General features: G+C 41.6%; 1 protein-coding gene across 2 annotated transcripts in view; it reads right to left on the minus strand.

Annotated features, from left to right (window-relative positions):
• Positions 1-24,580, minus strand: part of LOC124552532 (F-box/LRR-repeat protein 7-like) — a 134,554-nt gene that overhangs the window by 16,919 nt on the left and 93,055 nt on the right. Inside the window, exons 5-6 of one of the 2 annotated variants that reach the window (XM_047126846.1) lie at positions 21,743-21,928; positions 14,054-14,233 (exon numbers count right to left, since the gene is read on the minus strand). In XM_047126846.1, the coding sequence (XP_046982802.1) occupies positions 14,054-14,233; positions 21,743-21,928 (366 nt within the window). The remainder of the gene's footprint in view (positions 1-14,053; positions 14,234-21,742; positions 21,929-24,580) is intronic. The other variant, XM_047126847.1, reaches the window with a different exon arrangement.

Below are 24,580 nucleotides of genomic sequence, written 5' to 3' on the forward strand. Positions count from 1 at the left end.
GATAAAACTACTGTTGCCATTTCAGTAATTAATGTAAAAGCTCAAAATGCCGCTGCAGCCAACACACCGACAAATTATAGTGAACGTAAACATGTCAGTGAGTTAGACGACAACTGCGAGTATTATTAAAGCTCAACTATGATTGAGGATAGTAATTTAGTGATTAACAACATAATTTTACTTACGGTAGACAAAATAAATTCACAAATATCACCAGGATCCATTTTTTCACTTGAGGTTAGTAAAAGGCGCAGCAGTGCAGATTTCAGTAGATCTAAAATTTCCGAATTGGGTGAAATGGATCCAAATGTAATCAGATACCACTCGGTAGGTATTCAGAATGATACCCCAACATTGATATGACTTATGGGAGGGATGACAGAAACTCACAATGATTTTAGGAATGAACATACAAAAAAATTAATGAACAAACATGAAACTTTAATGACCTAACACAAAAAAATTAATAATTTAACACAAAAAGCACACGTTCTTCCAAACAACCAAAACAAACATCTATTGATTTTAGGAATCATGTGACAAAAGATATGAGGAATTTTCGAATGAACAAATGCAAAAATTTGATGACCTAAATAATACGTTGCACAATGGATTGTTCAAAGATTTAAGGTGTAAGTTGTCCAAAATGGGAAAAGAATTAAAAGTGGAGTTATTCACAGATCTGTCTCAGAGAATAGTTACACTAGGTAAAAATGTATTGGTTGTTGACAAGACACAGGAAGAAACGGTAGGTAAGCTGAAAAAAGTGAGCAATACACAGATTAAAATGCAGGGTACTCAATAAGAAATTAATAAGGGTATAAAGGAGATGCAAGATCCTATTATCGAGTTGCAAACTACAGGGCATTCCAAAAAGAATATACATATTACAAAGTACTGTTTTATCCAAACTATTGATCGCTGCACCTCAGCTTGGTTATTGGAGAAATGGATACATAATCTAGTTTATATTAATAGCAACTAGATGTCAGTTGTCTTTTGGTTTGCTTGGTAACCATCATATGTTTAAAATGGCTACTCCACAGCAGAAATCATTTTGTGTTCTCAAGTTTGCAGTGCGCAATTCCGCAATTATAATGCAAAGACGTTTCAGGTTAAGAAACCAATTGATCCTCCAAATGCATGGAACATTTGCAGATAGTACCGACAGTTTCTGGATACAGGATGTATATGTAAAGGAAAGAGTCCTGGCTGCCCTCGTGTTTCCAAAGAAAATGTTGCACGAATTCAAACTGCTTTCCAACGTAGTCCTTCAAAATCAACTCCTCGTGCCAGTTGTGAGTTACAACTGCCTACAACAACAATTTGGTGTGTTTTGTGACATCGGTTGGTTATGAAGCCGTACAAGTTACAGCTGTTACAAGCTCTGCGTCCTGATGACAAATGTAAACGTGTGGCATTTTGTAACGAGATTTTTGATGCTATTCACAATGATAACACTTTTGCACAATGCATCGTGTTCAGTGATGAAGTGACTTTCCATATTAGTGGCCAGGTAAACAAACACAGTGTTTGAATTTGGGGCCTACAGAACCCACATGCAGCCATTGAAAATGTACGAGATTCGCCCAAAGTCAATGTGTTTTGTGCAATATCTAGATCATCTTTTTGCGGCCCATTCTTCTTTGATAGAAACACGATTAATGGTCAGCAGTATCTCACTGTATTACAAGACTGGTTGTTTCCAAGCAGAAGACAACTTCATTTTTCAACAAGACAGGGTATCCCCTCACTGGAGTACCTAAGTGTGTGAATATCTGAATGAAACTCTACCGAACTGTTGCATTGGTCGTGAAGGAGCTGCTGACTTTGTGTGTCTCAACTGGGCTCCACGGTCACTAGATTTGACACCCTCTGACTACTTCCTGTGGGGTTTCATTAAAGAGAACATTTATGTACCACCACTTCCACAGAACCTGGAAGAGTTGAAGACCAGATCCGTACTGCCATAACATCAGTGATGAAGGACATGCTTGCCCACGTATGGGAGGAATTTGGGTATGGATGTGATATTGTTTGTGTCGCTGATGGAGGACATATCTGATGTTGAGAGGTTTGTAAATATGTGTATAAAGTTTATCTAAGAACAAAGATGATGTGACTTACCAAATGAAAGCGCTGGCAGGTCGATAGACACACAAACAAACACAAACATCACACAAAATTCAAGCTTTCGCAACCAACGGTTGCTTCGTCAGGAAAGAGGGAAGGAGAGGGGAAGGGTTTTAAGGGAGAGGGTAAGGAGTCATTCCAATCCCGGGAGCGGAAAGACTTACCCTTAGGGGGGAAAAAGGATGGGTATACACTCGCACACACACATATCCATCCACACATATACAGACACAAGCAGACATATTCAAAGGCAAAGAGTTTGGGCAGAGATGTCAGTCGAGGCGGAAGTGCAGAGGCAAAGATGATGTTGAATGACAGGTGAGGTATGAGTGGCGGCAACTTGAAATTAGCGGAGATTGAGGCCTGGTGGATAACGGGAAGAGAGGATATATTGAAGGGCAAGTTCCCATCTCCAGAGTTCGGGTAGGTTGGTGTTAGTGGGAAGTATCCAGATAACCCGGACGGTGTAACACTGTGCCAAGATGTGCTGGCCATGCACCAAGGCATGTTTAGCCACAGGGTGATCCTCATTACCAACAAACACTGTCTTCCAGTGTCCATTCATGCGAATGGACAGTTTGTTGCTGGTCATTCCCACTTAGAATGCGTCACAGTGTAGGCAGGTCAGTTGGTAAAAGTTTCATATTTGTATGTCTTAAAGTTTAATAAATATATGCATTCTAAATACATATATTCTTTTTGAAACACCCTGTATATGTAAAGATTTGTCTCAGGAAGTAGAGGAATTGTCTGTAGAATTGATTAATTTAAAACTGATCAGTATGTTCAAAAAAAACTTATAACGGCATAAACTTAATGGAGAGTGTCAAATCAGAATTTTGAAACAAGGATGTAACACCAGCACGGAAGGTAGTGCAACAGCAGAAGACCTGTGTAGAAAGGGATTGAAAAGGTAGTCGAGAAAAAGGAAAAAGGAAAAATGAACTAATTGACAATACTGTATCAGGTTTAAAGGCAGTAGAAGAAAAAAATTGTGGAACAGGTTAGTGGTACTGATACCACAAACAAGTCACTAATCACTTGCAATTAGGTGCAGTCAGGCAGAATAGAGAGCTGCAATCCTTATCCACTATTTACCCCCCATCCTACAGGCACAGAGAAAAGGGAGTATAAAATGACCTTCCAATGTCAATACCAGTGGCACCAGCATACGCAGAGTATACTCATATGCAGCCGAACAATGTAATGCCAATAGCACTCGGTACGTCCAGCCTGTCTACCCTTCTAGCTGATGAAGGGTTACTAGACAGTAGGAAGTATACTGCCTTTGTATGTGGGGCAGAAGCTATGAATTTTGTTTGCTGCCTTTTGGCTTAAACGTGAGCACAGGTATCATCATTTCTGCATTAGACAAAGTTTTAGGTCCAAAACTAGTTATACAGTCACTGTCTACATGGATGACTTGCTAATAGCAAAGCCTACCTGGGAAGAGTATTTGCAACTTTTAGGACAAGTGCCTTACTGATTCTCAGAATGTGGTGTTACAGCAAATTTAAAGAAGTCTGAATTTGGGGCGGAAAAGGTCAAATTTTAGGACACATCATACCACTCCAAGATTTTTCGCCAGATCTGGGAAAACTAGATGCATTCAGGCATTTTCCCTGCCTCAGAACAAAAACAACTCAAAGCTAATCTGGGCTTAGTGTGTCTTTAGACAATTTATTGCTGACCAGCAATGCTTTGTTAAAACTGTAACAGAAGGATAACCCATGGATATGGACCAGACAATGTCAAACTGACTTTGAAAACATAAAAGCAGTTCTACTCAATACAAATACAATTTGCATCACCCAGATGTGTCACGAGAGTTTTATTTAAGCACTGATGGATCTTTGCCGGTCCTGGGGGGGGGGGGGGGGGGGGGGGGGGCAAGCCTATTTAAATCACCAAGAGAGAGACACAACACACACCCAAGATAATTAGTTTTGCAGGCAGAACTCTTACTGAATGTGAGTGATCATATTCAGTAACGAAGCTCAAAGCTGTTTTTATACTGTGGACTTTTAAGAAATTTGAATATTATTTGTGGGGAAAACACACCAAATGCTAGTGTGGCCACCAAGTGCTTTCTTTTCCCTTGACATGCAAATTGCTGCACAGAAGAATAGCCAGATGGTGTCTCGAGGAATTCAGTTTCGATATAGTGTAGATTTAAAAGCTGCTAACACTTTGTCAAGGCTACACCAACAGTTAAATGAATTTTTAGAACTCACCAAACAGAAATCTGTGTCTTACTTTTGCAACACAAAACACTCCATCCCTATCATGTAAAAATATCCAATAGGCTGGAGCAATTGGAAGAATGAATTTGAAGCCATTTTGACTATTTTTCGACCATGGCTGTCTCAAGAGATATGTAAAGGTTTTTAACTATTGCTACCAGTCACAAAATTTGCTGACTAATGTATTATTTATTGTGAGACACGTTTCAAGGGAAATATCATCAGGCATATATGACATTGCAAATATGATCTTATTGTGAAATTGTTTTTGTAATGCCATGTATGCCTGATGATGAGATATTTCCTCGAAACATGTCACACAATAAATAAATAAATAAATAAATAATAAATTAGTCAACAAATTTTGTGACTAGTAGTGGTAGTTGCAGTTAAAAACCTTTACAATTGCAACAAGATCAATGCTGGAAAAAGGTAAGATTCAAACTATGTGGAAAAAGAATATGATAACTTAAAATTTTTTATCATGTTAACAGAATCTTCTGTTGGTTCTTGGTAGAACATGAATAGCACCAGTTTGCTTTTGTTCCACACATCACGTGTCCTATGCTCTGAATATCCGCTGTCGTCAGCAGGTAAGACCGGTTTACAAAAGCACATCACAATCTCATTTTCAATACTTCAGAAAGTAACATGCAGTGTTCAGTGGAATTCGAATTTATACTTTTGTAATACGAAAATATGCAGAGTACATGTTGCTACACATCAGAGATCTTTCCGAAGTGTGTCTTTTCCCCCTGAGTTTCGCTTTCTAAAGCAGCGAGAAATTCTACGCCGGTGTATAAAACCAAAACTATTCAAAGTATTGATGACTTTCACAGTTCCGAGGGAAAGTATACTGTCACATCACATGGGAAAAGTGTATTTTAACCTGGGAGAAAATGTATTTTTAACCTGAAAATACGGGAAAAATCTGGGAATTTTTTTTCCTTGTCCACATATACAACCTGAAAGAATACTTCTTGGAATATGGTCATGCTCTGCATAAGGTTCAAGAGGGGGCAATGATACTGTGCCTCATCTAGGGAAATACCTATTAACAAAACAAATAACCAGTCCAAGTTGCAGATTTTTAGCTTTTTATTCATTCAATGATTATTTTTCAGACTCAGCCATTTTAAAATCATCATAAAGTCAAAAATGGCATTTTTGAAGACAGATAACATTTATCTGTACACACTGTAAATGTTAATTGCACATTTTTGATATGTTTGAAAATGCCATTTTCGAGTTTGTTACAACGATTTGAAAATGGGTCAGGTCCGAAACTAGTCATCAAATGAATAAAAAGTTAAAAAAAATACAGGTTGGACTGGCTTTTCAGTCTATTGATCGACAGAAGTTGCTGACCCAAGCTACTCCAACATGCTGGAAGTTTGTATATACCCATTAGTTTTCATACACACTCATTGTACGAATATGGAAGAGAGAGAAAGATGAATCACAGAGATAGACATGCTGTCTCACAAAGAAGGCTTGAATTCTGAGAATCAGTCAGAAAATAATGAACTAAAAACATTTGAGTACTGAATGAAAATATAAATACATGAGAAATATACATTGGTTGTCCTTAGAGCAACTACATACTTAGTTTATAAGTTAGTATTGAGTTGGGGGTTTTCATCCCAGTAATGACAAGAAAGGGAATTCAGGTAGCTAGTAATAAAAGAAACGGACCACACCAGAGTATGATGATTTTATTTATATATAAACATGTTATGAATATAACAGTGTGAATACTGCATCTGAATATAAAAAAGTTACCCTATGTAAAATGTTGTAAAATAAAGTCAAGGTCCTGTACTACCCAAGGATAAAGGAAAGAGAAAGTGTTCCGACCGTATATTGAAGACTACAAGTAACAAGCTGAATACAAGTGTTCGAGACACAATCGCACAGTGAAGGACATCCAGATAAGCCATGTTCCTAACATTTCTGTTGACACTCAGTAGCAAAGTATTTACTTATTTACACATCATCACAGACAGGCACTGTATCTTGTAGTGATAAGTAAGTATAAATTAAGCACACTGAAGTACAATTATTAAAGGTATTTTTAAGCTAATAACATTAAAAAACTTGTACGACACAATGAGGTTAGAATTTTATCTATAGCACTGCAAACACTAAGTAAATAGTTTGTCGTAAAGCGCAAAGAAGTGTTCACAAAGAATTTGCTCAATTACTGTGTGATGCGTAAATGATGGATTTCAGCAGGAGAATATAAATACTTCTGTCCATTACTTACTTAACTCCCGGTAGATTTATGAACCATTGCCTGGTAGATTTGAGAGAGACGTGGCTAAGCACAGTGATGCTTGCTTGTGTTAGAAATGTGAGAGTGAAGTTCTCTACTTCTTTCTTTGGCAATATGGAATTACAAGCTCTTGAGTTAAATGAGGTGACTGTAGTTGTTCATACGCACCAGATTGTGTATATGTAATTTTTTTCTTTTTGTTTAGTTCTGACATGTAACATGTTTTGAAAATTATTCATATAAACAAAGATTACACCATGAGTTTAAAAGTTAATGGGAGGTCTAGTTCATGACATAACAGTTGTAAACATAAATGATTTATTACTGATGAGAACTAATATGAAATAACTGTCACAAAAATGTTGCCTTATGAATTTGGAAGCTAAAAATTACTTCTTAAATGTTATTCTCTTGTATTTAAATATTGTTATGCAAATATTGAAAATGATGTGACAAATTCACTTAGAGCTTGTATATAAGTAAAATGTATTTGACCTCGTGTATCAGCTAATATTAAAATGACATTTATGTGTAGTTATAAGGAGCAAATTTACATCATTTTTTAATTTCTTTATGTAACTCATGTAAAATGTTATGCCTAGTACAAAAATATGTAAGGAAAACTGTATTTGAAAGAGAGTTTTACATGTGTGACATGAAAAGGGACTTCAAGAAAAACTGTCCACAAATTGTATGTTTAGCATGTGTTGAATGAGGAACACACACTTTTGTGAAGCAGAAATCAAACTTGTCTGCATCTAGAATGTCGAAAATGTTCCAAGTTTGCAGTGGCACTGGACACTGAACTCTAGTATGAAGCAGGAACGAGAGCAAGCAATTTAATGACTTACTAGAAATATGGTGAGCTCTTGACGTGATACCGATAATATGGAATGGGCCTTTTAGACACTGAAATATGCGATTGATGACATGGTCTGTATAACCATGGTTGGAACTTTATTGTTTCTCCATTGTGGTTCAAACTTTTTAACCAAACACACATCAATGTGCACTTATTCTGTGGAGACAACCTCTAGGCATCTACAGAGTCATAGACCTGAGACTGAACTGTGCCCCATAATTACACTAATGGTATCACAATGCATGTGCACAATGTACACCAATTAATGTGTGGAGATATCACTGCACAAACTATAGGTGGCAGTTACACCTCAATGAGAGAGAGTAAAAGACTAATTCAAACATGTCCACTGTTGATTCTTTATCTCTTAGGAACTGAACATTCACAGTTTTGTAGATTTCATGTAAATTAACTATAATATAAAAAAGTTGGCCTGTGCAGGAGATAAATAAGATATAAACGAATTTGAGCCCCTGCCTAGCCAAAAAGTAATTTAAGTGGTACTTTTAATGAAATTTCATTACCAGTGTGTACATGCAAACAAGCAAAAAATTTCTTAGATTTTCTCCTGATTTCTTGGTTAAAAATTCACTTTTCCCCCATGAAAATACACCTTTTCCATGTTAAGTGCCGGTATACTTTCCCTCAGAACTGTAAAACTTATCAATCCTTTGAATATCAGGAATCCAGTAAAACATCAAATCTCTGACACTGCTAGAGCCAGAAACAGATCCTGCAAGAATGGGACCGACGACGACTGAAGAGAATCATTCAGAAGTGCAACCCTTCCACAAATTGCTGCAGATTTCAGTGCTGGGCCATCAAAGAGTGTCAGCGAACGAAACATTCAACAAAACATCATCGATATGGGCTTTCGGAGCAGAAGGCCCACTCATGTACCGTTGATGACTGCATAACACAAAGCTTTACACCTCGCCTAGGCCCGTCAACACCGACATTGGACTGTTGATGATTGGAAAAATGTTGCCTGGTCGGACAAGTCTCATTTCAAATTGTATCAAGCAGATGGACATGTACAGGTATGGGGGCAACCTCATGAATCCAGCGAACCTGCACGTCAGCAGAGAGGCTCTGTAATGGTGTGAGGCGTGTGCGGTTGGAGTGATATGGGGCTCCTGACACGTCCAGATATGATTGACAGATCCTGTCTGGTCACCTGCATCCATTCATGTCCAGTGTGCATTCTGACGGACGTGGTCAATTCCAGCAGGACAACGCGACCCCACACGTCCAGAATTGCTATATAGTGGCTCCAGGAATACTCTTCTGAGTAAATACTTCTGCTGGCCACCAAACTCCCCAGACATGAACATTACTGAGCATATATGGGAGGCCTTGCAATATGCTATTCAGCAGAAATCTCCACCCCTCGTACTCTTATGGATTTATGGACAGCCCTGTAGGATTCATGGTGTCAATTCCTCCAGAACTACTTCAGATATTACTCAAGTCCATGCCACACCATGCTGCGGCACTTCCGCGTGCTCGCGGAAGCCCTACACGATATTAGGCAGGTGTACCAGTTTTTTTGGCTCTTCAGTGTACTATGAAAGTTTGTGCTCCATTTTTGTAAGACAATCGTAACTCGTGTGACGTGATCTCGCCAGCCAATGACAGCAGATATTCAGAGCACAGGACACATAACATAGTGAGCCAATAGCAACTTTACTGTTAAGTAGCATGAACACACAAACAGGGAACATTAGTGGTTTAAATTAATACACATACTGTAGCTACAAGAAAAGGTAAGGTTTCATTTATAATACTGGTCTTTTTTCTGTGTGTTACACTTAAAGGTAATCAAGTAAATGTGCCAGTAAAATTTTAAATAATGACATAAATGTCTGGTCTTCTGGGTTTGAAATTCTTCCAAGTGGCTTGTCCTCAAAGTGTAAAGTTTTGAATGTGAGTCAAACAGTCTGTGATTTAAGAAATTCATCACACTTTCTCACACTTAACATAATTCATCTTGAGTAAACAGAAATTTACTTTGACAGTATCATTTTTCAAACCACCATTCACAATATTTTTCCTCAATCCATTAGAAACAGGTTCGTTTTAGCAGTTTCCAGAGAGTGCCAGAGTACAGGCATTACTGCACACGCGCAGCTATGACAATGCCGGCACTAGGTTCCTATGTATAAAGCTTTAAGAGATCTTACATTATGCCATAAAAGAAACAGGACATCAGAGAATACTCCAAGAGCATCGGAATTGTGTAAACCACACTAAAATGAATAATTTGGCTTGAAGTGCACATCGTATGTCCTGATTCACAATGAACAGATCTTAAACTTTTCAATATTGTTTTCAGGACGTAAATTTTCTTGGAGTACCATTACTCTATTATGTTCGGTTCTTTATTATGTCATAGTGCCGTATGTGCCAAAAGATGAAAACCTGTACTTTGAATTCAGCAAATAGTTGAGACTAACCATTAGTGTGGAATGGAACACTTAGTTTCAAACAAATTGACTGCCTCAGTGGAAAAGATTAATAACAGCTGAATTTCTTTAGCAAATCGACATAAATAACTCCACTGTTCTGCAAGGCGATTAATGCTTGAGTGCCAAAAATGTGGAAATAAAATAAAATCAGAAAACAAACTAATAACACACTTTAACCTTATGTACTTACGTGACTGTTTTAATTCACTTGATAGCTCCCTGCCAGATAATGTATGACTTTTTATTCTCACATTTCATGGGGACACATCGAACCACTTGATAGTATTGTAACATTACGAGTCAAGACAGCTGTAACGGAACTTGAATAGCGTAAAGTTATCGTTAAAAACGCACGCCGTGCGATTTGTTATGATTTGGTCGGTCATAATAGTAGTAACATGCTTTTGAATACAATTAAAATATAACGGCGATACCTGTTTAGCGTTATTGGAAATAATATGTAATAAATTAATGAGTAAGGTAGCCGATCCTATAACAAGAGGTAAAATTGGGCATATTAAGGTGTTTTGCTTTATATCGACTAAGCCGATGATACGGCGTCTTTTTTTTTTCCGTTTACTCTTAGAAGAAAAAAAAGAAAACCAGTAACAAAGTGCTAATTGTGCGTTGTGAAAAATATAGGGGCGAATTTTAAATAGCTACAGTGTATAATCAGACTAACAAATGGACATTCAGTTACGCAAAATAGCGGACAGTGAAGTGTGGTCATTAAATTGGGTACACCTACAGAGCGCTCAATTCCAGGATAAGTCTATTCGCATCTCACGAGGCACGCGGTATTGAGACCGGTTTTTTTTATTATATCACGGAGAGCGGGCTTCAATTTATAAAAAGGACAAAAGCTGTATCATTATCATTGACTGTTGGTGTTATGCAACCAAAACTGTTCATCAAAGGGTTTCCGTGAATGAGTGGTGAATGCGAAATGAAACTGTGAACGAAGTTATGTTAAATAAAGCAGAAGAGACAAGACAGTTTGGTCGTATCTGTTATTATTCCATAAACCGTAACATGTACTCTTGTTGTACGAAGCCTTTATAGACGATCATTATGGCAATTTGCTTTGAAGGGATCTCGTTAAGAGTTAAGTTTTGGGGACCTGGTCAACAGGGGATGAGTTCGTAGATCTTAACTACTGCAGCTATTCTGGAATCAGGTGCTACCGTGACCGTTGTGTGTTGTCTATGGCTTAAGGTCATCATATCTCATGCTCTAAGATCGACGCGCCTTTCCTCTTGGTATAACGGTGTCTCACGGTAACCACGACAACGCCGACGGCGAAGGAAGATACGGTAGAGTATATACACAAATGGCCCAAAGGCATTCACAGTGCGAAGCATTTTCAGTCACCACGGTACTCATTTAGTGTAATGTTACCAAACATTTCCAACAATGGCCCCATGAGGCAAAGTGCAATAATATTGTGGTCAGACAGTAAAGTACAGTACAGAAGGAAGATTATACACTTATACTTCAGGTGATTCGAGGGAATGCATCTAGTAGAGAACCTTCACCTCTGTCAGCATATGTGGCTGTGACCTGACTATGCATCAAGCTGGACCGAGCTACGATGAGACACGCAGGTACGTCATTCCAGCTTCAACTCCGTGTCGGAGCTTATCAGCAGTAGCAACGGCACACCAGTCTCTCAGCAACCCGATCAGGCTTTTGAAACGGTCGAGGGCTGTCCACCCTCTGTATCGAGATGGTTCAGTTCGTGCGGCACATCGTCAGAAAGTGTCACGGAAACCTGTCACGGCCACCGCCTGTAACAGGTTAGAAATTTAACAAATTACCAGCAACACTAACTAGAGGTAATCTCGCTGTGTATCCAACAGTCACCCTATACCATCACCACAGGTGCTGCACCCGTGTAACAATGACAAATACCACCTGGCGGCATCTGCTCTCCCCCGTCCGCAACGTCGTCATCAGGCGCACCACTGTCACATCGTCTCTTCGGGACATGTCGAGGGAAGCCACAACAGTGGTTTCAGTGCTGACAAACCGTTGTGCTCGCGATGTTGTCACATTTTGTGTGTCGTGCAATTGCCTCGTCACAATGGTCTTTCCCGAGTTAACGAACACGACTCATCTGTGCGATCGTACAAAACTGAGAGAACGATGTGTCTGCCCTCTCTGGCGCTAGTCAATGAGGAGTGTCGCCCGCAGATCGAGTCGAGTGTGGGCTTCCCCGATGCACCATTTCCATTTCTGCATAACAGCTGTGGGATGCTAACTGATGAGAGTAATAATATTGCAAAGTGACACACTACAGTCATTCTGACATGTGCCAGTAGACATTTCCCCATCTTAGGAGAAGTATTATGTGATTGTTTCAGAAACAACAACTAACGCAATTTCTCAATGAGAAACCCACAGCGTAATCTCTCCTTACGTGCAGATCGTAGATGGACTTCTCCCCACCTATTCTGTATGGCTGCACTGAAACACTGATCATCTGCACATCCAAACTTATTCAAATACAGGGCTATTACAAATGATTGAAGCGATTTCATAAATTCACTGTAGCTCCATTCATTGACATATGGTCACGACACACTACAGATACGTAGAAAAACTCATAAAGTTTTGTTCGGCTGAAGCCGCACTTCAGGTTTCTGCTGCCAGAGCACTTGAGAGCGCAGTGAGACAAAATGACGACAGGAGCCGAGAAAGCGTATGTTGTGCTTGAAATGCACTCACATCAGTCAGTCATAACAGTGCAACGACACTTCAGGACGAAGTTCAACAAAGATCCACCAACTGCTAACTCCATTCGACGATGGTATGCGCAGTTTAAAGCTTCTGGATGCCTCTGTAAGGGGAAATCAACGGGTCGGCCTGCAGTGAGTCAAGAAATGGTTGAACGCGTGCGGGCAAGTTTCACGCGTAGCCCGCGGAAGTCGACGAATAAAGCAAGCAGGGAGCTAAACGTACCACAGCCGACAGTTTGGAAAATCTTACGGAATAGGCTAAAGCAGAAGCCTTACCGTTTACAATTGCTACAAGCCCTGACACCCGATGACAAAGTCAAACGCTTTGAATTTTCGGCGCGGTTGCAACAGCTCGCGGAAGAGGATGCGTTCAGTGCGAAACTTGTTTTCAGTGATGAAGCAACATTTTTTCTTAATGGTGAAGTGAACAGACACAATGTGCGAATCTGGGCGGTAGAGAATCCTCACGCATTCGTGCAGCAAAATCGCAATTCACCAAAAGTTAACGTGTTTTGTGCAATCTCACGGTTTAAAGTTTACGGCCCCTTTTTCTTCTGCGAAAAAAAAACATTACAGGACACATGTATCTGGACATGCTGGAAAATTGGCTCATGCCACAACTGGAGACCGACAGCGCCGACTTCATCTTCCAACAGGATGGTGCTCCACCGCACTTCCATCATGATGTTCAGTATTTCTTAAACAGGACATTGGAAAACCGATGGATCGGTCGTGGTGGAGATCGTGATCAGCAATTCATGTCATGGCCTCCACGCTCTCCCGACTTAACCCCATGTGATTTCTTTCTGTGGGGTTAAGTGAAAGATTCAGCCTTTAAACCTCCTCTACCAAGAAACATGCCAGAACTGCGAGCTCGCATCAACGATGCTTGCGAACTCATTGATTGGGACATGCTGCGCCGAGTGTGGGAGGAACTTGATTATCGGCTTGATGTCTGCCGAATCACTAAAGGGGCACATATCGAACATTTGTGAATGCCTAAATAAACTTTTTGAGTTTTTGTATGTGTGTGCAAAGCATTGTGAAAATATCTCAAATAATAAAGTTATTGTAGAGCTGTGAAATCGCTTCAATCATTTGTAATAACCCTGTATTTAGTACACAACGTGCCAATCTAATGTCTGGTGCAGTCTATCTCTACGGCATCACAATTTTAATGGCCGGCAATGTATTTTCATTTAATGTCACACCTTATCATTTTGAAAGGCAATTTCAGCACCACATTTACGAGTTAAGTTGCACGATTCTCAACTGCTTCCCGAGTTATGGTTTCGTTACTCAGCCAGTTACACTGTCTGCACTCCACCACTTACGTTTCAAGATGTTCCAGATGGGAGATCTCGCAGAAGGCAGCGTCTGACACCAAATGTGCATCTCTGATCGCGAGTAGCTGCAAAGCGGGGCAACCGCGGATGATGGCGACCACTGTGTCGTCTTCCAGGCCGGATGCGTACCAAATCAACAGATGCCTCAATTTCGGCAGTCCTCCAGTCCTTAAAAACACAATTGAGTGCACAGTAGTAGTCGTCTATGTTGTGGCTGATTATTTTGTCTTTATAATGGGAAAAATTAGACAGCACACTCTGACACAGTCTGCTTATAAGGAGACAAGACAAGCTGCTCACCTATTTTGACGAATTTGGCACAATAATTGTCTGACAGTCAAAAATAACTGTAGTGAAAGAATTTAGGTAATACTACTTATCTTTTTAACAAATATCTAAGTCACAGGTCAAAACAAATTACACAATCTGGACCACATTGATTATTAGAACACTTAAAAATAAGGCATCTGTGTTTGCAAATATAATAGTTTCCGAGAGACCAAAGATTTAATTTTTTGTGGTTTTTAGATATACTTATCTGATCACCAGTTATGACCATTTGGATAGCAAGATGATTGTCATACAGTGTGGGGAAAATCAGAAGATAAAACATGGAAGTTTGTCCAGGAAGAGCATGTGTGTCAAGTATGCTATTGTACTTGCCAGAACAAAATTTATTTCACTATCTACAACAGCAACAATTAAAATGTGTGACCTATATATCTCATTGTTAACAACATTGCACCTTACAGTATCACATGTCCACTATCTTAGAGCAAAGGTATTTCCCTAGACAACTCATTATCTTAAACAAATTAATGAAATTACAGTATTTTTACAGTTGCTTTAATAGTCTAGCATTATCCAGTAAACATCATAGAAAATTCAAATCTAATGTAACTAGCATAGACACGAATTTAAGTTTGCCTGGATTGGACTGATCAGCCAAAATCATCATCTTCAGCTGATTTTAATAGCAACTCTGCTTTCTTGTATGACAATTGTGGCAGCTTGGGTGAGTTAACTTAAAAGCACACATTTCCTTGTACTCGTCACCGATCAGCTGCAACTACACAATGATGCCGTAATGATCTATGTTTTTTGGAAAATTTTGCTCAGTTTGACACACCCTACTGTTCTCCAAACTCATTCTCAGATTGGTTTTCTTTTTCATATCTGATCAAAACTAGTCATCAATCATATATTTCATACAACTGAGATTGTAATAGTAAATATTTCTTAAAATCAATAAGGATACAGCTATGCTGTTTGTAATGGTAAAATGTCAGCCTATCAAAGACAATATACTTCACGAGCAAAGCCTCGCTAACTGTGGAGTACTTGTACGAGATTTGTGTTTACATCACAGTCAACTTCCATGCACATAGTTTACAACCTATGTTCCTGCATACATTTTACTCTTCAGCAAAAGATTGAAAGATGTTGCAAAATTTGCGTATTGTACATGATGACTTATTTGATCCTCAGTCCAGGCTCCTCGTCTCGCACATTATACACTGAGTGTTTTGCAATTCCTATCCTGTCAAAGGCTTGTAGCAGGGACTTAGTAGATAAAGTTGTGATGAGGAACCCCTGTCGAGAAATTTACTACTCGGATGTACATAACTGGGAAGTGGGTGCAGTTATCAATCCCTGTTGTTGTAATTACAGTATCACATACCGTTTCTGTCTGACTACAATGGTGCCTCTGAGAATTTGGTACGTTCAAAACTAGGAGGATGGGTGGTGGTCCTCCACGGAATGATTTGAAGTGGAATGATCATATAAAATTAATTGTTGGTAAGGCAAGTGCCAGGTTGAGATTCATTGGAAGAGTCCTTAGAAAATGTAGTCCATCAACAAAGGAGATGGCTTACAAAACACTCGTTCAATCTATACTTGAGTATTGCTCATCAGCATGGGATCCATACCAGGTCGGGTTGACAGAGGAGATAGAGAAGATCCAAAGAAGAGCGGAGCGTTTCGTCACAGGGTTATTTGGTAAGCATGATAGCGTTACGGAGATGTTTACCAAACTCAAGTGGCAGACTCTGCAAGAGAGGCACTCTGCATCGCAGTGTAGTTTGCTGTCCAGGTTTCGAGAGTGTGTGTTTGTGGATGTAGATGCACTGAACTCCCGACTTTGAAGAAGACGCCTTCATTGTGCAGCAGGGAACCCGAGGACAGGCACTCTTTCATTGTCTGCACTGTGTGTGTACCGTGAAGTGGGAGATTTGAAAGTGATCTAATCTTCAACTTACTTTACATTTCAGTGGTGCACTACCGGGCATGGAATCATCATCCAAACATTATCTACTAAGTCACTTCTACAACCCCCAAAACCTATAATATGAACTGTGAAACGCCCTAGATAAGATGTATTTTAGGAAATACAAATGCAAGACATCACTGAAAGGTGTAAACACTATTACTGCTGGAATCTCCCCCCGTCTCCCTCTCTCTCACCCTCTCATGTTATGTTTCCCAGCACAGAAGTAGGTTGGTTGGTTGGTTTGCTTGTTTGTTTGGAGTGAAAGGGACTAAAGTGCAAGGTCATCAGGCCCTCCATCCGTTAACTGGCAAACCAGGGGTAGTAGTCAAAGGAAGGAGGTGAAAGCTAAATCCTGGAAAGCATAAATGTAACAAACACAATAAAAACCAAGATAAAAGCCCAGAAAAAAGACAGCACAGACAAGTTGTTAAAAGATCAGTTAAGGCAGAGCATTAACACCAAGAAGAGAAGAAGAGTGAAGAAAATAAGAAGCTGAAAAGCGTAGAGGTCACACTTGGCCACCCAGAAAGGGCCACCAAGGGACCCCTGGGTGGGAGGAGGAAGCGAGGTTTGGGGGGGGGAGCAAGGTTTTGGGGGGGGGAGCAGGGTTTGGGGGGAGCAGGGTTTGGGGGGGAAGCAGGGTTGGGGGGAAGCAGGGTTTTTGGGGGGGGGGGAAGCAGGGTTTTGGGGGGGAGCAGGGTTTTGGGGGGGAGTAGGGTTTTGGGGGGGAGCAGGGGTTTGGGGGGGAGCAGGGGTTTGGGGGGGGAGCAGGGGTTTGGGGGGGGAGCAGGGTTTGGGGGGGGAGCAGGGTTTGGGGGGGGAGCAGGGTTTGGGGGGGGAGCAGGGTTTGGGGGGGGAGCAGGGTTGGGGGGGGGGCAGGGTTGGAGGGGAGCAGGGTTGTGGGGGGAAGCAGGGTTGTGGGGGGAAGCAGGGTTGTGGGGGGAAGCAGGGTTGTGGGGGGAAGCAGGGTTGTGGGGGGAAGCAGGGTTGTGGGGGGAAGCAGGGTTGTGGGGGGAAGCAGGGTTGTGGGGGGAGGGGGCAGGAGAAGGGTGTCACACCAACCCCTCAGGTGGTCAATGAGGCCAAAACGTCTTACCTTGCAGGCATGAATAGAAACTACCTTTGCAGGCAAATTGTAGCACCAGGTCAGCCAAGTCTGCATCGTTTGCTACCACTAGAGGCATTTTGTCAGAAAGGTTAAGATGCCACCTCACACAGCCAAATTAGGGCAGTGGGCCCCGTCAGACAGGCTGTGAATCGGCAGTGAGGGGGACCCTCACGTCTGAGAATGAGGGTGGGCTCAGGCAAGTGTGGGCAATGTGAAGTCTACAGTGGATTTCCTGTGAGAAGCACGCAGGGAAGACTGCCACACTGTCATGGTCTCTCTAACTGATCGCAGTTTGTTTGGGGAGATCAGCGTGGAGCTCCAGACTTCAAGCAATCTATGGCGAATAAATGACTGGAAGTCTAGTTCTGGTATCTCCATTTCCAGAATCGGCATTCTGGTGGCCAGCTCAGCCGACCCGTCAGTTCGTTCATTTCCCGAAATCCCAACATGACCGGGGTCCAAACAAAAACAACTGGCTTCCCAGCTTGATGGAAGTCAGGGACAAGATCCTGGATAGCCGTAACCAGTAGGTGAGGAGAGTAGCACTGGTCTATAGTGTGAAGACTGCTCAGGGAGTCAATGCAGATGAGGATACTCTTGCCACTTCAAGAACAAACGTGGCTAAGGGCTAATTTAATGGCCATCCATCAATTCAGTAGTGAAAATACTGCAGTCATTTGGCAGAGAGTGGACTTCATTGCACTCTGCATGTGCGTACACAAAGCCTGTTAATTTATCAACGAGCCGTGGAGAATACCACTTCTGAACCTGGATACTTCCCGATGCCAGCTACGAACAGGCGGTGAAAAAGCGTCTTGTCAATGGAATCATTTGGACAAAAGGAGACTTAGAGGCAAATCCAAGGTCAGGGCAAGCCATGGGTGCTGATGTGAGGTCTCCCTGAACAAAGGCAATAGTGGAGGAGTCTGCAGTTCACAGCAGAGACACTGGAGGCATTCAGCAATGCTGTGAACATGTTGGCGACTGACAGGTAATAGAGGGACACCCGCCTCAATTCGTGGGCTGTTCACATGGCTAGTTTGGAAGGATCCTCTCTCAAGTTGGACCTCACAGTGGTGAATGGGGTCCAGTATCCACAGTGCTGAGTGTGATGCTGAAGCACATGCTAGACTTCCATAGTCAAGAGGAGACTGAGTGAGGGCTTTGTAGAGATGCAAAATGGTAGAGCGGTCTGCACCCCAGCTAGTGTTTTTGAGGCTGTGAAGGGCATTGAGACATTGTAAGCACTTCCACTGAAGTTGACGAAGAAGGGGAAGCCACGACAGCTGGGAATCTAAGACTAGTCTCAGAATGCAGCGCATCTGTACTACGAGAAGTAATTTATCATCCAGGTAAAGCTTTTTGTGGGTGGGCAGTACAACGGCAACAGAAGTGCATGACACGAGTCTCAGTGGCTGAAAACTGAAAGCCACTGGTAAAAGACCAGGACTGAGCATTCCGTATGGAACCCTGGAGGCGATGCTCAGCAACAACGATACTAGAGGAGCAATAATGAAAGTGAAAATTGTGATCATATAAGGAGAGCGATACCAAAGACACCACAGCCGGTGCTAGGCCATTGATGGCCACCAGAACACAAGGGAGGCTCAGTGCAGAGCTCTACAAACCTCATTCTCTTGGATACAGGAGGGTAGAGAGTGAAGCGTCCACATGAACCTGTAACGTATGGTGCAACAGGATGCTCTTGGCAAAACTAGAGAGTGGACCCTAGAGACTCATGTCACATGTAAGGATGTGGTGGCACCATGTCGTGTCATAAGCTGTCTTTAGATAGAAAAAGCTAACGATGTACGAAGGCTGTCCGGATGGTGGACTCCGTGTGAACCAAATTATCAGCAATAGAGTGGCCTTTGAACCATCCTGAGATGCAGCCAAAAGGTCCCAAGACAAGAAGCCAACACAGCCACTTGCTCACCATGTGCTCGAGCAACTTACAGAAAACAGCCATACTGCCGATTCAGCGATAACTGTCCATCTCTAGAGGGTTCCTATCCAGTTTCAGTACCAGAACTATCACACTTCCTCACGCCCGAGATGGGAACTCACCCTCATATGGGAACTCACCCTCATTCCAGATCTGATTAAAGAGGGCAAGGATGTGACGCTTGACAAAACGCTGAGAGATGTTTTGGCATTTGTTTGTGGATGCAGTCTGCTCCTCGGATCGTATCAGGGCAATGGGCTAGGGCAGTAGAAAGATTCCATTCATTAAATGGAACATTATATGGCTCCAGGTTGCAGGTAGTAAAAGGTAAGCTCATTCCCTCCACCCAATGTTTTTGGCTGTTTGGGGGAAGAGACCAAACAGCGAGGTCATCGGTCTCATCGGATTAGGGAAGGAAGTCGGCCGTGCCCTTTCAAAGGAACCATCTCGGCATTTGCCTAGAGCGATTTAGGGAAATCACGGAAAACCTAAATCAGGATGGCCAGACGCGGGATTGAACCGTCGTTCTCCCGAATGCGAGTCCAGTGTGCTAACCACCCACTGTTTTATGAGCTGAAAGCAAGGATGGTAGTTCTGAGACGCGGATGCGTGAGCACAATGCTTAGCAAAATGTTCGGCATCGGCATCTGGATCAGTGTAAATGGCACTATCTAAGGTAATACTTGGCACTCATGCAGGGGACTGGAAGCCATAGAGTCGTCTGACCTTTGCTCGTACCTGTGATGAGAGGTATTTGATCCAATGGTGAAAATGTACCATTCCAAGGATTCTTGCTTTTGGCATTTTAGAAGGTAGCAGACACAGGCATGGAGGCATTTAAAGGCAATGAGGTGCTGCAGTGAAGGGTGCCACTTATGGTAACAGAGAGCACGCCTACGATCTCTAATGGCCTCAGCAATCTCTGGAGTCCATTAGGGTACCGCCTTCTGACGGGGGGGGGTATCCAGAGGAAGAGGACGTGGCGCAGTTGGCTGCCAAAGGAATGGCTGCCGTTGTATGCCGGACAACCACATCGATACTGCAACCTGCACCACGCAAGTAACGAGCAGCCCTTAGTGGCTCACCATCAAAGTTTTCTTTATCTTAAATATCTTTGGGACTAATGCCCTTTTGGCATATTTATTATTTTATAAATGACATATAAGTACTGGGAGTCTTTCACAACGATTCCGTACTTATACTCTATCGTACGCTTCTAGTCATAATTCTGTGACCATGTTATAGAATATAGACCATTCTTTGATTTAAATTCAGAGGAAGACACTCCTAGCAGTGTCGAAACCAGGTTAATTTGTTAAAAATAGTGACCGAGGGCTGATTTTCTTTCAATTGAAACTCATTGTTTTATTGCATTATTTTTGTCCAGTCCCTCTTTGCAAACAAATGGAAAACGAGGTATTACTGATTGTTATGGAGCATACCAAGGGCGTACCCAGGATCTGAACTAGGGAGGGGGGGGGGGGCGGGGGGCAGGTCATATTAGTCTCAGGAAACGAGGACTCGAGACAACATACAGCACTTCTTATTAAATAAAACAGTAAACCAATGAAAAACTGCTTTTAATAAACATTTTAAATACAAGAATGCACTTGTACAATTCGAGAAAACATGCAGAATTTCTTATTAAATGCAGTAAACTAGTGAAAAACTGTGAATATCTTCTGGGGGTGGGGGGCAGCTGCCCGCTCCCCCCCCCCACCCCCTGCCCCTCGCTGGGTACACCCATGGAGCGTACACAGCTGTGATCTCCTGGCATGTGTACCGAAGATGCTAAAGACATGCAGTCTCTAAGTGGAACGTCACACACGTCAGAGTGAAAACATATACTGTTTCGTTATTCACATTCTGTTATGCAACTGTTTTCGATACTCAAAAGCTTTGGAAAGAGGTAATCTGTAATGGTGGAAGTAACAAATACTGTTGTGAATCTTTTCCCATGTGTAACTGAATAAATCCTGAAAATGATCAACTGCTAGTTTTCTCATTTGCTATAAAAACAACCTGAGAAGCTCGAGTATCACACTGAAGGCAATGACTGCCACAAATGGATTTGAAAAGATGAATATTTTATTTTCTCCATTAAAATGGTACTCTTCACCATATCCATAAAAGCACAAATCTCAGTTGTTATGAACACTGATTTAAACTTACTTTATTTAAACAGCTGGTAAAAGGTCCACTGAACTCCAGCCACACACTCAATTCCATCCCTGTAGAGTACCTATATAGTCCTTTCCCCTTTTCTTCTCTCCTCTCCTCATTTAATAAACTGTATCCCGAACAGGCCACTGTATACATTCATAAGAAACATGTGTTCACCACAAAACTTACGTAAATGCCAGAGCAGCTGTACCACGTGGCGGCTTGCGATTGAGTGATATCTTAAGTTCCCACAGATTCTTCAGGCTTCCCAGAGCAGTGAACGCCTCACTCGCTACGCGCCGGGCTAAGTTGTAGTCGTAAAGTTCCAGACGTTTCAGTTTGTCGGCACAGACTGTCAGCAACGGTGGGACACAACTGTGTAACAACAGAAATGGAGCTCGTGAGAACTGTGTTTTGGAAGACCAAGGAAACGGAGTACTTTATACTTTATGTATAATTGATGATTCTTATCCTGTATTTAAAACCTTATGTTTAACTGCCACCTTTACATCAATTGCCACTGAAATATGATATCATTACTATTACCATCATATTCATTTTCATAAAAAGTAGACTCATTAGGGATGAATTTCAGTAATATACACTGATGGGGGTGGGGAGTCACAACACCAAAATATAATTAATGTAGAATAATGAAATTTTGGGAATTCATTTGTCTAGGTAACATATGTAAATGACTAACACTGCAAGATCACAGGTTACAGTAAGCACGAGATAAGCCATTGTAAATGTTAAATGGCGGTACATTAATAATTAATAAGCGATATAACCACTAGAATTTCGAATGCAAGCACGGAAACCTGCATGCAATGTGTTGTACAGGTGCAAGATGTGAGTTTGTGGGATGGAGTTCCACGTTTATGCCACTCCGTCAGTCAATACAAGGACAGTTAATTCCGAAACTTCCTAGCAGATTAAAACTGTGTGCCGGACCAAGACTCAAACTCGGGACCTTTGCCTTTCGTGGGCAAGTGCTCTACCAACTGAGCTACCCGAGCATGACTTACGCCCCGTCCTCACAGCTTTACTTCTGCCAGTACCTCATCTCCTACCTTCCAAACTTCACAGAAGCTCTCCTGCGAACCTTCCAGGACTAGCACTCCTGGAAGAAAGGGTATGCGAACCTTTGGAAGGTAGGAGATGAGTTACTGGCGGAATTAAAGCTGTGAGGACGGGGCGTAAGTCATGCTCGGGTAGCTCAGTTGGTAGAGCACTTGCCCACGAAAGGCAAAGGTCCCGAGTTCGAGTCTCAGTCTGGCACACAGTTTTAATCTGCCAGGAAGTTTCATATCAGCGCACACTCCGCTGTAGAGTGAAAATTTCATTCTAGAAACAGTTAATTCTGTTCGTGGACAATGTCGGAGTTGTCGTGTGTCGGTGCGCCGTGTAACCTCGACTTGAGGCAGATCTGGTGATAGAGCAGGCCAACACGAAATGTTAACACTGTAGAGCATATTAGAACAGTGGTACGTGGGTTAGCATTATCTTGTTGAAAAACATCCCCTGGAATGCTGTTCACGACTGACAGCACAACAGGTCGAATCGTCAGACTGACGTACAAATTTGCAGTCAGGATGCACGCGATAACCACGAGGGAGCTCCCACTGTCGTGTGAAGTCGCATCCCAGGTGTAGGCCCAGCACGTCTAGCACAGAGACAGGTTGGCTGCAGATCCTTAGCTGGCCTCCTGCTAACCTACACACGGTCATCACTGGCATCGAGAAAGAACCGCCTTTCATCAGAAAACACAACAGACCCCCGCGCGGCCCTCCAATAAGCTCTCAATTGACACCACTGGAGTCACGAATGGCGGTGTTTTGGGGTCAGTGGGATGCACGCTGCAGGGCGTCTCGCTTGGAGCTGTGATATGGGATTTATTCATCCCATTACGTACAATTTTCTAATCATTCGATTTGATGTACAGGAGACACATCAAGGTTTACAAAAGAAACTTTTTCGCCTTTTTTAAGAGAAATACAAAAGTTTACATTATATTTTACATTTCTAAGTTACATCTACACGTGTACATAAAATAATACATGTAATACAATCCCTGTGTTCAGACTGTGAAGCTGGCCTCAATGAATTCATCGACAGAACGACAACATTTTTCCACCAGAAGAGTAAAGAGCAATCTTTTCAGTGAACCAATCTCCATTTTAGATATATTACTGTCTTTTATTTTATTGAAAATTTTGAACCCCATATACTCTGGCGTTTGGGCATAAAGTTTTAAACGATGTGTTGGAAGTTTGAAGTTATCTCTGTGGCGAGTGCTGTAGTTGTGGTCAAAACGGAAAGTGTCTAGTGTATGTTCACTTTTATATAGGAACACAACCATCTCATATATGTAAAGTGAGGGATAGATAGTATTTTTAAATTTTTTAACAGTGGTCGACAGGATTTCCGTTTTTTTGCAACAGACGTTTCTAATTACTTTCTTTTGTAATACTAGGAGCCTAGTGACAATTGCTGAATTTCCCCAGAAGATTATGCCATAACGAATAACTGACTCAAAGTAGCAGTGATAAACTATCTTTCTGGTACCCATGTCTGTGGCACCTGAGAAAATACACATATCAAATGCTAAGTTGTTCAGTTTATTTGCTAAGTAATCTATGTGTACCTTCTAATTTAAATTTTTGTCAAGATTTAGGCCTAAGAACTTCATGTAGTTTACTTCTGTGATGTCTTGATCATTGCAAGTTATCTTTATTTCACACCTTTCTACTGATTCAGCTTCAAATTGCATCATTTTGGTTTTAGTTGCATTTAGTTTTAGTCCATTTTGATAGAACCAAGATTCAAATTTTTCTAAAGTATTTTTGGCTTTTTCTGGAATATTTTCAGGTACCTCGTTTTCAATTAGAACTGATGTATCATCAGCAAATAAGACTGAATGAACATCAATAGCAAGTGGTAGGTCATTTACGTAAAATAGAAACAGATACGGACCCAATATCGAACCTTGTGGGACTCCTTGGGGGAACTGTTTTCCAGTCTGAT

The sequence above is a fragment of the Schistocerca americana genome, chromosome 10 (genome assembly GCF_021461395.2).
Source record: "Schistocerca americana isolate TAMUIC-IGC-003095 chromosome 10, iqSchAmer2.1, whole genome shotgun sequence".
Classification (NCBI taxonomy): Eukaryota; Metazoa; Arthropoda; class Insecta; order Orthoptera; family Acrididae; genus Schistocerca; species Schistocerca americana.